Genomic DNA, 14,523 nt, shown 5'->3' with positions numbered 1-14,523 from the left:
TACCCGGTTCCGTATGTGTTAATTGTGTCACTATGCGGCGCGCAGTTGAGTCTACGCTTCGTCACGGTCGCGCAGAACATCTTATTCACATGTCACTCAGGCCCGACGCGCGACGCGCATACAATTGGTTCACACGCTAAACCTGCAGCACAACAACTGTATTGACCATCGTTTGCATTGGCCTTATTGCTGCTAAACGACGACTGACCGCGTCTGCATCGAATAATAAGCAATAAAAAGCCGGAGCCGTCGGAGCTGGAAAGCGAGTCATGGCATTGAATTGGGAACAAACCTAAAAAGTACGCGATCACGGTCCTCGGTCATGTGACCATTGTTTGGAAGCCACGCTTAATACAGCAGTGCTAGGGACTGGTGCGGTAACACCAAACCGCGGTACCGCACCGCGGTACAGTATTCTCACGGTTACCACACCGCGGTAAAATGTTCTCACGGTAACCGCGGTTTTTGCAGTAGTAGAGTCGGTTAGCAGTAGTAGAAAAATACAGCCTACCCCAGTCATTCATTCCCATTAATTATTATAAAAAATACATCCCATATCAATAAATTTTTACTATGTCTCAAGATAACCCTCCCCTCTCTGCCTACACTCTTTTTAAACAACGGTACAACATGTCCAGAGTACCAGTTGGACATGCTTCTATATCTCCCACACTCCTTACTTCGCCTTCTAATGTAGATGCCACACTTTCATCAAACCTGGCAGAAGCTTCTCCAATACAATTATCAGCACCAAAGTCCCGGAAACGCACTATGGCTTCTGTGTATGATCAGACTGATTCTCAAGTGTGGCACTTAAGTGATGATGAAATACTCGGTGAGCTATTTAAATTTGTGTTTTGTGATTTTCACTCAGAAGGTTTTTATTTCTAGCTCCATGCTTAGAGAGGTGGAAATCCCCAGCATATAGTCACTATCAAATTACTTTGATGTGCTTTGAAGAGGGCAGTTTGAAGAAGCTTGCATTTGCTTTTACATGTCGGTATGGAGATCCTGAACACACTACGATTGTACGAGATCGAACAAGAACAAGAGATGGGACCACTCAGCTATTACATTCAGCTCAGAAGTGTGATATGCTGAGAGGTGTACAGATTGCTTCTGGCTCTTCCAAGAATTCCTTACCATATTCAAAGGCAGCACATAGAGCACTCATTGCTCTCCAGTGTGCAAAGTACAATAGGCCATTCAACTTTGTAAGAGATAAATTCTATGCTCTTAAGGTTGATATGCTGCGTCCAGGTATTGTACTGCCTTCTCCTGATACAGTGTCTGATGACATCAAGACTCTGTATCAAGGATTGTCAATCAATGTTCGGAATTACTTTAAAGTAAGTGCCTCTTTTTTCTCTTTTTTTCTTTTCTTTTCTTTCTTTTTGTTTCATTTAATTGATTTGGCTTGATTACAGACACATATTGGGAGTGTCCATTTGGCTATTGATGGATGGACTGCCCCAATTGGATCATCCTATCTTGGTGTTGTGATTATTTGGGTGCATGGTGGAGTTATTCACCGGGCAATCCTTGAATTCATTGAGTAAGTAAACTCAACTCTATTCCTTAAATACTCCACTATTCTTCTTTCTTCAACCCATCATTTTATTATTATTGTAATCCTGGCTATTCTCTCCATGCACAAGTCGCAACACATCTACCCAGGAGCTTCAATACCTAACGAATTTCTGCAAACAATGCCTTTCCCCAATATCAACACTCATACTACATTCGTTGGTGGTTCTCGGATTTCCGTTCCTCCTGTTCTAGGCACACTCATTGACGACGGATCGGACGCCAGCGCTCTTGAACTTGCCTCTGTACTTGGCTATGGTGGCTATGGCATAATCTATTGCACTTTCACTAAACGTCTCATTTGCGTGAAATTGTTCATGGACAATACCAGCACTGAAATGCACTTTCACGACATGGTCCATCCGGTTTACACGCAAAAGGATTGAAAGGAGAACGATTCAGAGACAAAGAAACATAGACGCACCATGGCCCCTCCTCTGCACCAAACCGAATTAGCTTGCGACGACATGGACGCTCATACGGAATCTCCTGTGTCCTCGTCATTTTCTGCTTTCTGTCTGGCGAGTCCAATTTAATCGCCGTCGTCTTCGGGGCGGATCGTTATACAATATCGAATAAAAGGTGGTAGGCGTGGATGAAGGAGAGGGAGGAGATAGGGTTCGTTGAAAGAGAGAAATATCGATGACACTGGTCCGGCCATTGCGTGTGCGAGCTTTCTGCCGTCCGTAGCTGAGCGATGCAAAGTTCGAGCCGTTCTCGGAGGGCGTTAAATCTACACTGCGACGCTGTGTAGTGGCCCATATTGTATCAGGCGTGTTTTAGACGATGAGATCGCACTCTGGGTTTCAAGGTCTTGGGCTGGATTTGTTTGCACGTTCTTCACTTGCCATTTACCCTTTTATTCCTCTCCCTTTCATTTTGTGCTGTTGAATTCAGTCTGAATACATGGATTATAGGTTGACAGAGCGGCATAACGGTTCCTACTTGGCAGAGCAACTGGCCAACTGTGTGAAACGATACAATTTGCAAGAAAAGGTACATTCTACACAAAACATTTGTAAAAGTACTAATCATCATCTAGATACATGTACTTACTATGGACAATGCTGGCAACTGTGATACAACAGCTACAGAGTTGGTTAAACACATACCTGTGTTTCGTGGTACAAAATCGCAGGGTCATTGTTTTGCACATGTTCTCAACTTAATTGCAAAGGTAAGACGTTACGCTACGCTGTCTATTTACTGCTTACTACGTCTCATTCTACACAGGCTGTCTTAACCCTCTTCTTCCGGCCAGTGAAACGGAGGAAAGCTATCAAGATCGGTTCAGGGACTCAGCGACGAGCTGGACAAGCTCATTCTGAAGTAGTGGTCAACACTGGCAACGAATTATCACCAGAAGATGCAGAACTATTCGAGACACTTTGTGAGGAAAATGAGCAAGGTTTGGATGAGGGTCAACAAATCCATGACATGCACATTGCTGTCACTGTACGTAACCAAGCAATCGAGGAGATGAGAAGTAAGGGAGTCATTCTACAGGATGGTGAACTCCAGGAGGCAGAAATGGTCTTGTATAAGGTGGGTTAATTACTATTATTGTAATGCTTGACTTATACTCACTGTATTTTGCTGGACTATCATTGTTCTTGTTGCCTTTACTGGTGATTTTTTCTTGTAGGTTGCAGGTCTTGCTAAACGAGTGAATGACAATGCCTTTCTGAAAGCTCGATTCGAATCTCTTGTTGAAGCAGCAGTAAAGGATCAAGATTCACCAATTACTGGTGACAAACGTGTCTTAGCTCGTAGGGTTGCAACTCGGTGGAACTCAGACCTTGCATGCTTGGACTCTTACTTTCTGTTATATCCGATTGTTCAGCAGCTGACTGGAATCAGAGAGTATAAGCTTCAGAGCTTCATACTCAGTGATACACAGTTAGCTCTTGCAAGAGAGCTCAGAGAGGTACTTTCAGTAAGTCATTTATTACGATTTGTATGAATGCCTTCTTATAGATTTCCAGATTATTGAGGAACCTACTTGTCTGTTTTCACAAGCAAAGGTTCCTCTTGTTGCAGAGGTCCTTCCAATGCTTCTGGTTGTTCAACGAGCACTTAGGCAAGCAAGTGAGGATCAGTCTCAACCACATGTTTTCTGGATTGCAGCACATGCTGGGAGTATTGTATGTCAAAAGTACTATGCTCTCAGTGATGAAAGTGAGGTGTATTACATGGCTATAGGTAAGTCTTAGCTTGGATATGTAATTTTAATGTATTTACTCTTTTCATGTTAGTTATGTCTCCTGACAAGAAGATGTCTTGGTTTCTTAAAGAGAATTTCACACTTCAAGAAGTTACTGAGATCCAGAAACTTGTGGTATCACACTGGGAAGAGTCTTATAAAAAGTACCAGCGTTCACTTGCTCAGTCAGTTGCATTACAAAATGCTCACTCAAAGGTATTTTTTCAAACATTTTCCAACACTTATTCTAATGTTTTCTTTTTAGAATCGATCTCGCTATATTGTTCAGGCAGAGGAGTCTTCATCTAATATGGAACCAATAGACAGTATTAGCTTTTATCTTGCTGAGCCGCTTGTTCCATCAGCAAGTATTCAAGCAAATGGTGGACTTATTCAATATTGGTATGCTCAAAAACAATCAAGACCCAGTCTTGCTCAGATGGGTCTTGACTTTTGTTCTGCTCCAGGTATGCTCTTATAATTATATGAATATAATTTACTAATATTCTTATCTAGCTACTTCTGTTGATGCAGAACGAGCTTTTTCACATGGTCGTCATCAAGTTAATTTTACACAGCATAATATGTCTTCTAATACCTTTGTAGCCCAAATGGCTGTTGGATCATGGGACAATACCCCCCTTTTCCCAGATCTCACTAATGCTTTTAATATTATTGAAGCCAAAATTTCACGGCTCAATACTTCTTAAGTACATTTTCGACTAATTTAACTCTATACCCCTTATTTATTTGTTTTTTCTGTACATTCTTACCTTGTGATACCATGTAATGTGTCTAATTAATAGTATATACTTGATTTCTTGTAAAAATGTGTGATATTAAGTAGTTATTGTATTTTTTCGTGAGATGTACTTTTTTACGATGGTTTGCTGCGGTAACTGCGGTTACCGCAGTTACCGTGGGAAAATTTACCGCGGTTTGACTGAACCGCGGTTGTTAGTGCGGTTTACCGCGGCGGTTACCACGCCAGTCCCTATACAGCAGTCTCCCTTTCAACCTCCACACAGTGTCCACTCTTTGCCTTTCTCAATAATGTCCACCGCTATTCACTCTCCTTGTCATTCACCCACCTCGAGTCAAGATTTCCTCAGCTTTCACTCCTGCCTCACAGACATGCGCGATTCATCATTTCCTTCGCCCCTGTCGCCCTGCCATCGACCATCAGCGACACCACCACGAAATCAGCCACTCTTGCTGTCGCCTTCGCCTCTACGACGCCGAGTAGACAATGAATTCGACTTTGACTCCGCCATGCAGCTTGATTTTGATGACTTTTCTGCTGCGACGGGTGTCAGCACCCCTTTCCGTCGCAAATCAAGGTTCACATCGTCGCCTCGTCGACCACATTTAAGGAGTGAGGATAAATTACCGCCTTTCTTCAGGCCACCGGATTCTCATGTCGAAGACGATGAGGAGGGTTCGTTTCTAAGGTCGAATGCTGGGCACACTTCGCTGCCCTTGCGCACACCTCAACGACTGCCGCTTGAGTCGATCCCAGTTCCAAACTCCGTATCAAGTCCCAACTTTTCGCATGCTCCGAAGCGAAAGGTGAGTGATCATGGATGCATGGCTATTTTCTCCTTTATGACCTTTATTTCCAGATACATCGTCTAGCTTCTTCACCGGATGCAAAGCGAGGGCTTACTCCTTTGCATATTCATCACGCGTCTGATCATGGCGAGTTGAAGCGATTCGCCACACTTGCTCCTCTTCCTGCGCCTCGCTTTCTTCACGAACGTGGCTCAGAAGGCAACAACATGGGTCAGCAGGTTAATACCCTTAGGGAGATGCGACTTTCCGACAAAACTGCGGATGTTGACTCCGACTCTGGGTCGGAGGAGGAATTTTCTGTTCTGAAGGTTCGCCGTACGACTAACAGATCAGTGCGACCATCAACCGGCGATGGAAAGGCTACCGTAGTATCTAGGTCGCCGGGTGGCCATAAGCATAAGAGGCCAACGAGATCAAGGCCGGTGTCCATGGAACTCTCGAACTTCACTGGTCCGACACAGTCGCCAAAGCCGAAGGGTAGGATGGCTCACAAGCGAAATGGATCAAACACGTCCGTGAGTGAGTCGGGTTCACCAAGTAAAGCAGTAAAGCAGCTGCAAACTAGGCCACAAGCCGACAGACGGTTGGCAAGCTCGGCTACACTCTTCTTCGGTCCGGCAATTGTGAACCCGAACGAGAAACCAGCTGGACAAGCCCGGATGGAGCAACACATACCACCTTCAACACCTGTGAAAACGGATGACGACTCATTCAACAGCACTTCGCCTGATTCATCATTTACGAGCGCTTTCCCTAAACCAGCGGACACATCTATACAGTTCTCCTTTTCCCTGACCTCTGATGCCCCTTCTCCCCGAAGCCGGATTCCAACTAAATTTAAGAAACCTCGTGATTCCGGCGTTGCCCTAAGTGATGATGAAACAGAAGACGTACTTAGGCCCGTACTGGAGCAACCTAAACTTACGAGGCCTGATTCTCTCCTCCGTCTGCACGCGCGAGCTTCAACGTTCCCGCAACCGTCGGTGAATATCACGACGTCCTCGGAAACAACATTAGTTGACGATAGTCTCATCACCCCTTCGCACGAAAGAAGTCGAGAATCGAGCAGAGCAGAGACTTCGCTTGATGTCTCTTTGGTGGATGATTTCATAGTGAAGACGCTTGAGGCGGGGACTAAGGATGGGGCAGCAGAAAAACGACCGCCAGGCACCCCGCAGAAGAGAATGAAGACAACGTTTCTGGGCATTCCGACACAGCGGCCTTGGGCAAGTGCGGCGGTGAACAAGATGGACCGTACGCCTCTTTTCGGCGAAAGGCTGCCCGGTCCAAACTTTGGAACAGCCTTGGATAGTGGCGGGAGTGCAGGAGATCTCTCAATCCCAAAGAATAGGCCGAGAAAGAGCTGTCCAGGTGATTTGAGATTTCCGAGTGACCATGAAACTTCTGTCAGTGGTTCGACACGTTTGAGCAGTAACGGTTCAACTGCGAGTGACACTGAAACGAGTCCAACGGATGCACGCCTTATCAATCCAAGGAACAGGACATATGGCGATGTCGGAATGGGAAGGCCTAGTGCAAGATTAAACGCTTCCCAATTTCTTCTAAGGCGTTCGTCAAGTGGTGCCTTTTCAACAGCAAGTGATGGAAGTGATGGAACCGGAGTCGGTACCCCTACCAAAGGCGCTGCAAGTAAGAAAGATAATGGTATGTGTATAAAATTCTAGATGCCTAGTAATTTGTCGTTGAAGACACCTTCCCCTTACAGAGCTCCGAGTTCCGATGCTTCCGTTAAGACAGCTCTGTACGCCGTCTAACAGGTCACTTCACTTGACACTGCCTTCGGCTAAAGCGTCCCCTGCACTTCGTGACACATCTCAGGCTCGACATTCTATTCGCAGCCAGTTCTCGTTGTTCGGCAAGCGCACGAAAGAGAACAGAAGACCAGAATCAATGCACATTGTTGGCTCATGTTCTGAAATCTCGGAGAAAAGACCTTCCAATAGTTCTGCTACTCCTCTTCCTGTGAAAGCTAAACTGCGTGGACATCATGGTGACACACGTGGGAGCCACCTAGCCCACTTACCCTCTTTTCAATCTCGAGAGGCGCTTGGGCGGTTCGAACGCGAGTTTGTGGAGGTGGATAAGATTGGTTCAGGAGAATTTGGCAGTGCGATCAAGGTTCGCTACAAACACGACAGCCAGGGAGATCGTGTCTATGCAGTCAAGAAGTCAAAACGATATGAAGGGAATCGTCATCGGTAAGCAGAACTTCTCATGAACTCCCTCCCTTCGCCACCGATCTGGACTCGTCCGTCGGTATTTCCACGCACCGGACGCATGCTTGAGAGCTTCGCTCACCTGGCATCCTACTTTGAATTGTATTGGTTGATCGTCGTTTTACTAACCTGTCTTGTACTTCCCCACAGTTCACGACTGAGGGAGGAGGTCCAGGTCCTTCAATACCTGTCTGCATGTGCCGGGCCTGAATTCCATCCTAATGTACTCGGCTACGTCGACAGTTGGGAGCAGGACGATCAGCTGTATATCTTGACTGAACTATGCGATTTCGGCAATTTCGCACACTTCCTTAATGAATATGGACACCACTTTGCAAGACTGGAGGAGGCAAGAGTTTGGAAGATTTTTGCTGAAATCAGTTCTGTAAGTCAGTTCTGTTGTAAACTCTTCATACTAGCTAGATTTCCGCTCTGCTTCCGTACTTGCTTCTTCACACGTTTTCTTCGGACGGAGGCTTTTCTTCTTTTACTCAAGGCCGAGAAGGCTGAGCCTTTGTCTTCGCAATGCTAATATTTCCTTATTCAGGGATTACGGTTTATGCATCAGGCCAACGTGGTGCATTTCGACTTGAAACCTGCGAATGTCTTCATCACGGCAGCGGGGCGCTTCAAAATTGGCGACTTTGGAATGGCATCCTTGTGGCCCCGGCCGCCTTCCGATGGTGGATCAGTCCCGGAAGGCGGCGATGTAGGCCGTAATATCGGTTTCGAGCGTGAAGGTGACAAAATGTACCTCGCTGCGGAAGTGTTACAAGGAAGATATGGCAAGGAAACCGATATATTCAGGTGTGGACTTCTTTCCGTTTGAATAAATTTAGAATATGAACTGAACATCGGATGTTGTCGTTTTCGTAATAGCTTTGGAATGATGATGTTGGAAACAGCCACTAATATTTGCGTGCCAACACAGTGCGTATCTTGATTCGTCCCGCCTTCTTCTCATTCCCTTGTTATGGCATCCAGTCCGTTGGCACCCTGTATGAGGTGCTTCTCATACTCAGGACAGATCGGCTTTAGTCTTCTCAACTTCTTAATTGCATCCGACTGACCATATTGATGTTTACCTAGGGGTGATTCTTGGCACCGACTACGCGAACAAGATTTCAGTCAGGTTGAAGGTTTCACTGAGTGCAGTGATGCTCTGCAGTTCCTAATTTCTAGCATGATGAGCAAAGATCCGTCAGCACGACCTTCTGCGAACGATATCTATGCACATCCCGTCGTCTTCCGGGCGCGTGCGCGGATGGAGGCATTACACGACGACTTGCGAGAGCAGGGTGAATCACGACCAGAAATTTTGTTCAGAGCCTCTCCTCTCGCGAGTGTGGATGATTCATTTTTACCCGATATCCTCGGTGAAGACGTTGTAGATGCGATGGAAGTCGACTGCAACGCTTAGCTCGAGTGTTCGGCGATCGTCGCCGCTCCGCATTGGGTTTCTCTTTCTCTTTCTTGTTTCTCTTTCACTCCCATCCCGTACATTGAACTGGAAACTCTGATTACCATTTGAAGAGTTTATAAATGACAATAACGTATATGCATTCAACTTCAAACATCCCGCACTTTCATGACGATATGTTTCTCTTTTTCCTTTCCAACCAACTCCCATCACGGACCATCTTTCGTGCACATAGCATACAATGATCATCGCCATTCCACGACTATACGCCCCTTGTTTTGCTTTGAGATTGTTTATCTTGTACTAGATCCCCTGCACGTTTGTCCCCCCCTCATCCCCATTTCCTTTTTTTTCTTCTTTTCTTGATGACCCACATATGCAACTACTCATGTTTTGACTTCTTGTTATGACCTTTTCCAGTATCATACATTATGCACTGTTCTTCCCTTTTTTTTCTTTTTGGCTTGATGCTGTGTCTTTCTTGTTCTAGTATTACATACATCCGTGTCGTATACCAAGTCTTTTGGATTGTCAATATACTAAGTATGTATAATCACGTACGTAGACATAGAAGCCTGTCACTTGTGTGTGTACCCTGTTTCTCTCAAACGCCATCTTGGCTCCGACGAGTTATGAGCGTGGTAAAAAGTAGGGAATACGATCATGGATCATATTATCATAGTATGGAGGTCAGTTTCCTGTGCGACGAGGTCATTGATCTGTGCTCGAGAGTCAAGACAGCGAGTAGCCTGTGCCTGATCCTTCTTCCATGCATGATGCAATGACATTCGCATTGGCAACGGGATGGGTGATGGGCGCTCAGGACAGGCCGGATCAAATGACTATCGTGGGCCCGGCATTTGTTCTGTGTTCGTTGAGCGCCCAAGAGAGAAGAGATACTTACAAGGCTTGAGAAAGTAGAAGTTGTATTCCCATGTATGAGTGCAGAATTGATCGTACGGGTGCAAAGATAATACCGTAAATACGTGCTTAGGGGGTGTTGTTGACGTGTTGTGCTCAACAACGTGTCAAGCGGGCGTCTAATAGTTCCGGCGGTAGCACATAAAGGTAAGTAGAAGTGTGCGTCAGGTATAAATAAAACAAAGGTATGGCATGGAAGACAGAAGTATATGAGCAGTTGATAATGATAATATGATAATATGATATCATGTGCGTGCGTTGTGTCAAAGGGACTTATCATGGCTGAGGATTAGACTCGGGACCCGGTGATTGCGAGTGCAATATGCGAGCGTGTTGCCGTGCTGGTGGCGTCCCCTGGCTGGTCATCCTTGCGGGGCTTTCTGTCATTTGTGTTAATTGAACGGGGTTATAGGGGATAGAGCAGAAGACTGTGGACACAAGAGACGTTTGTTTTATTTGTTTTATTTGATTTCGTCGTGTGTTCTTTCGTCATCGGCGTTATGAAGACAGAGTGTTAGTGTTATCATGATGCACCGGCGAATTTACGCTGTTGAGTGTCCGGACCAGGTAGCTTTGCAAAGCAGAGACTAGTCATGATGATGTTGGCAATAACACGCCTTTCTGTCATTCGACGTTGATTTAATGGACATAGAGAAGACTGTGGGCCAGGATCGTTTGTTTTATTTGTTTTATTTGATTTTGATTTCGTTTTATGCTCTTTCGTCATCGGCGTCGTGAAGACGAAGTGTAAGTGCTTTGCATCGGCGGGTTTATGGCGTTGAGTGCCCGGATGTATCTTTGCATAGCAAATATTAGTAGTAAGGACATTTAGTAAACGATACGTACGTATGAGTTGTTCGGCCTGCTTTGGCGATACTCGATTTTGATTAGCTCTTACCAGGTCGACTTCCCGTAACAACTGACGCTCCGTAGGCAGACACACACCTCGCTCTAGCAGCAATCGCATAATCGCTATGTTTCAAAACATTAATAAATATGGACTCCCCTGGATCCGTATCCGCTACAGACCGTCGCCAAAGGACTAAATTGTCAGTATCTTGACAAGCTACATTGTCGTGATGAGTTCGCCGTGTCGTAGGTTTGTTCCTTATTCTGCAAGACAAACGCTCGTCGCCGCCGCCGATGGTAGAAGCGTGCAAGCGATACGCGCTCCGTCATTGTGCGCCATATTCTCGTCTACCATTCGAAATCGGTCGCTAGCCATCTGATTGGTAGTTCAGTAGGCTTCTCCATTCTTTACTCTCTCTGTTTCGTCGTTGATCCCCTATTGAATCCCGATCCCCGATTTTGCGTAGTCGCCGTGCACAGGGTCGGGTGCTCAAACAGGGGAGAGAAACAGAATCAGCGATTCCTTCGGAGGACAAACCTGCAATATAAACAAATATACTTAATCTTGTCGCTTTGTACGTACCTATGTACGTCACGGCACAGTAAACGCGATCTGTACGGCACTCCGCCGATACTGTTGAATGGCACATAGACATTGTTTAATTTGAATTTGGTTCCGTTCCGTAAATCGTTAAATCGGGGGGACAAAGCAAAGCTCCGGAGGTTTACCACACGAACTAAGGCTAGGAGATAGCAAGAGACGCTGGATCGTTGAGGTAGGCCGAGGATCGAGCGGAGCGGAACAATCATCGTGATGGTGAAGAACCAACCAACCGAATTAAAATCGTCTTTGTTTACTTGAACCCATTTGCGCTATACCACAAGGGACTAGCTAAGTATGTGAGCTGTGGTGGTGGTGGGTCGCCCCTGGTGTATGTGCGTAATCATGTGTGGTGGTTCCTTGTTGACGTCGGCAAACGCAGCGATCGGGATTAGTGATGCTTAGCGTTGTGTGATTGCCAGAAGGGATTTTTGATGTTTTCTGCTGTACGATCCGGGGATCAGACCAAATCTAGAGGAACAAGCCTGGACGTCAAAACACGCGACTTTCAGACAGTTGGACGTGGAAAAGCCGGACAGTTCCTGTCTTGCCTCCCTTCCTATCGCTGTTGTACAATGATTAGACGGATGTTGGCGGTGGTGGTTAATCGCCTCAGCTAAATCTGTTTCGTTATTCGGGTGTCAACGTGATAGAGTTTCACCGAGTGTTGGTAGTGGACAAAGTATCTATATAGCGCGCTGTTGTCGCCGCTCTGGAAGCAGATGGGAGAGAGATACTGGTGGTAGATAGGCACAGATAGAGCAGGCGCAATGGTGCGTTGAATCGTTGATGAACTGCATGAGCGTTTGAGAATGAACATCCGAATCGGATTCGGAATCGTTTTCAAGGTGTGAATACACAAATGAACGAACTGCACCCGTGTCGACTAGAGCTCGAAGAGTTCTAGCGTTGTAAGTCTTCTCGCCGATGGCTGGACCACCATCACGGAAGCATTGTACGAGGAAGAAAAAAAGATGGGGAAAACATGGTCGAACATGGAGCCTGAATGCGCGTTCGGCATCTGGGCAGTGAGTGCCACAACTCCCCACGAACACATGTACATCATGGAAATATTCCTAGGAAGAGAAAAACACAGTAAAAGGCGATCATAGACGGATGCATTAATTTGAAATGCCATCTGTGCATTCCGATAGGTCTAGAGGTGAGGCTTGCCGTAACTCCTCACCAGAAATAGTGAAATTCACTACACCACCACCACACGGAGCAGCATCGTGTAGATAGCAGCAAAAAAAAGTGCCACATGATGATAAACGACTCTCGTAAGTGCATACAACGAGGCCTGAGTGTACGCATGAGTATCAAGCATCCGGACCGCCAGACACCATTTGGCATTTACTCTGCATGAGTTTGCTGTCATTCCTTACTTTTTAAGCGCCAATCTACACACCCTGCCATTCAAGCTATTCAAATGTTTAAATAAAATAAATTAGTATTTAATATTGGGACGAATGGAACAGGGTAGAAGTGCGGGAAGCAAAGCCAAGCCTGTCCCAGCAAATACATGCGTTTATTCATACATTTGGAAATTTGAAATGTGCGGTTGACGAGATGATGAGATCTGGGCACGGATTTTAGTCTGGATCTTATAAATTATTTATTATATGTATTGGCAAGGGTAGAAAGACAGATAATAATACGTACACGCTGTACGTACGCCTGACGTCCAAAACGACGTCAAGCCGTTAACGTCGGGCGAAATCTTCAATACTCTCCAATCAAGTGAGCTTACCCTACTTCCCCTGGAGATAACCGTAGCTGCTGTAACTACGTCACTCACTATCTTGTCGCGGGTACGTTAACGCCTGTGCGCTTGTGGCCCGTGCGGGTGTCGTTGCAAAACGTCTTAGTCCAATCCCAGCGTACTGTACACATTCTTAATATTTTTAACTTACAGTAAGTCGTTCCGTCTCTCCGTCTCTGTCTAACCTCTCCGTCCGGGCGATATTGCATCCAGGCGAGCAAGGCATCGAATCGGGCGGGCGCAATAATCTAGGAATATAATTATAAAAGGCAAGGTACATCCGTCATTCACGCAACTCAAAATCCTGGATGGGGGAACATTGAATAGTCCTTTTCGGGAGTTGCCCTTCACCTGTATTACTGTATAGGTTTACGAGGGGGCGGTCACAGACTCACAGAATCCCGCCTCCGCCTCAAGATTAGAACAAGCGCTCCCGTCAATCAAAATATCTTTATAAGTTGAGGATGAACAGATAATTGAATCCATCCAACCCCATAGAGTTGCAGATAGAGTTGTGTTGTTGTCAAAGCGAGCAACAGGTACGACTACTGAAGATCCTCTCGATAAATTGCGGATTGAGCGGTAGCTTTTGAAGTATTGTTATCAGATTGAGAGAAAGAAATGCAATCAAAGTTATTCAGAATTCAGAATCCAGTTCAGCCGGCAGGAATACCAAGCAGCCACACAGCAACTAAGCAAAAGACTTTTTTAACATAATCCATCCCAGTAAAGCACTGTAAAGAATACCTGTTTCAGGTAAGCCAGGGTCGTCAAGGTCGAGAAAGCTGAGAAAAACCAACTCGTTTCAAGAAAACAGAGTTTTCGACTGCGTCAGGACTCAGTTCGTTCACTCGTGATTTCGAGTTTCGTGTTTCACCGAGTGCCTTCTTCCTCTGCTCTGGGACTTCTATGGTCTCGAGACATCTATTCATCCTATACAATTCATTCATTTCTTGGGATAAAGGAGAGGGAGATCTGTGTTAGTGAAAGATGGTGGCGGAGAGACGGAGACGAGTAGGATCGTTGGAGTTGGATAGGCTCTAGCATTCAAGCGTTAGGGTTTACTTCCCGCTCATCCTCCCTATACAAATAACTTACTTACGATGTTGATATTAAATTAAATTAAATTCATACTATGTAGGCTATACCAGATTCTATCTTTATGAACTCGAATAGAGTGTGTTCAGCAAATGAAAGAAGGGAAAGAGATTAATATTAAGAGTATAATTTCAAATAGGTTGAAAGGTAAGATGAGCGTATGCGGTCTGGATCTCGCGCATACAATTAGGTTGGGGATATAGGAATGTAGAAATGAGCTAAAACTGATGCGGAACGAAGGAAGGGAAGTGGAGTGGAGATAGGTGATCAAAA

The 14,523-nt window shown here is 45.5% G+C and overlaps 6 protein-coding genes across 6 annotated transcripts; 5 read left to right on the top strand and 1 right to left on the bottom strand.

Moving 5' to 3' along the window:
• Positions 1-1,046: 1,046 nt before the first annotated feature.
• FOMMEDRAFT_64617 (uncharacterized protein) lies at positions 1,047-1,355 on the top strand (the record flags this gene model as incomplete). The annotated part of the gene is made up of 1 exon (XM_007266553.1): positions 1,047-1,355. A coding segment is annotated over one exon (309 nt), but the record flags the coding sequence as incomplete, so codon positions are not given.
• Positions 1,356-1,709: 354 nt separating this feature from the next.
• On the top strand, positions 1,710-2,176 carry FOMMEDRAFT_156266 (uncharacterized protein; the record flags this gene model as incomplete). The annotated part of the gene is made up of 2 exons (XM_007266552.1): positions 1,710-1,943; positions 2,006-2,176. 2 exons carry the CDS (start codon positions 1,710-1,712, stop codon positions 2,174-2,176), a joined length of 405 nt encoding a protein of 134 aa, XP_007266614.1.
• A 650-nt stretch (positions 2,177-2,826) lies between these two features.
• FOMMEDRAFT_84803 (uncharacterized protein) lies at positions 2,827-4,099 on the top strand (the record flags this gene model as incomplete). Its single annotated transcript, XM_007266551.1, has 4 exons — positions 2,827-3,132; positions 3,233-3,523; positions 3,573-3,789; positions 3,843-4,099. Coding segments are annotated over 4 exons (1,071 nt in total), but the record flags the coding sequence as incomplete, so codon positions are not given.
• Positions 4,100-4,229: 130 nt separating this feature from the next.
• FOMMEDRAFT_86151 (uncharacterized protein) lies at positions 4,230-4,500 on the top strand (the record flags this gene model as incomplete). Its single annotated transcript, XM_007266550.1, has 2 exons — positions 4,230-4,257; positions 4,307-4,500. 2 exons carry the CDS (start codon positions 4,230-4,232, stop codon positions 4,498-4,500), a joined length of 222 nt encoding a protein of 73 aa, XP_007266612.1.
• A 327-nt stretch (positions 4,501-4,827) lies between these two features.
• Positions 4,828-9,342, top strand: FOMMEDRAFT_20109 (uncharacterized protein). The gene is made up of 7 exons (XM_007266549.1): positions 4,828-5,359; positions 5,413-7,027; positions 7,089-7,581; positions 7,750-7,984; positions 8,147-8,406; positions 8,479-8,529; positions 8,689-9,342. Exons 1-7 carry the CDS (start codon positions 4,844-4,846, stop codon positions 9,017-9,019), a joined length of 3,501 nt encoding a protein of 1,166 aa, XP_007266611.1. The 5' UTR covers positions 4,828-4,843; the 3' UTR covers positions 9,020-9,342.
• Positions 9,343-12,076: 2,734 nt separating this feature from the next.
• On the bottom strand, positions 12,077-14,084 carry FOMMEDRAFT_156263 (uncharacterized protein; the record flags this gene model as incomplete). Its single annotated transcript, XM_007266548.1, has 5 exons — positions 12,077-12,466; positions 13,066-13,118; positions 13,189-13,273; positions 13,338-13,400; positions 13,953-14,084. The coding sequence occupies 5 exons, from the start codon at positions 14,082-14,084 to the stop codon at positions 12,077-12,079; spliced, it is 723 nt and encodes a 240-aa protein (XP_007266610.1).
• Between the last annotated feature and the right edge of the window lie 439 nt (positions 14,085-14,523).

Source organism: Fomitiporia mediterranea (assembly GCF_000271605.1).
Source record: "Fomitiporia mediterranea MF3/22 unplaced genomic scaffold FOMMEscaffold_6, whole genome shotgun sequence".
NCBI classification, from domain to species: domain Eukaryota; kingdom Fungi; phylum Basidiomycota; class Agaricomycetes; order Hymenochaetales; family Hymenochaetaceae; genus Fomitiporia; species Fomitiporia mediterranea.
The sequence above is the reverse complement of the archived record's forward strand: the minus strand, read 5'-3'. Positions and strand labels throughout refer to the sequence as shown.

Bases quoted from the DNA above. Each gene is read 5' to 3' on its own strand.
- FOMMEDRAFT_20109 (XM_007266549.1), top strand. From the start codon at position 4,844: ATGTCCACCGCTATTCACTCTCCTTGTCATTCACCCACCTCGAGTCAA. The intron at 7,582-7,749 runs GTAAGCAGAACT...ACTTCCCCACAG, and splicing joins TATGAAGGGAATCGTCATCG to TTCACGACTGAGGGAGGAGG. The intron at 8,407-8,478 runs GTGTGGACTTCT...TTTTCGTAATAG, and splicing joins AAGGAAACCGATATATTCAG to CTTTGGAATGATGATGTTGG.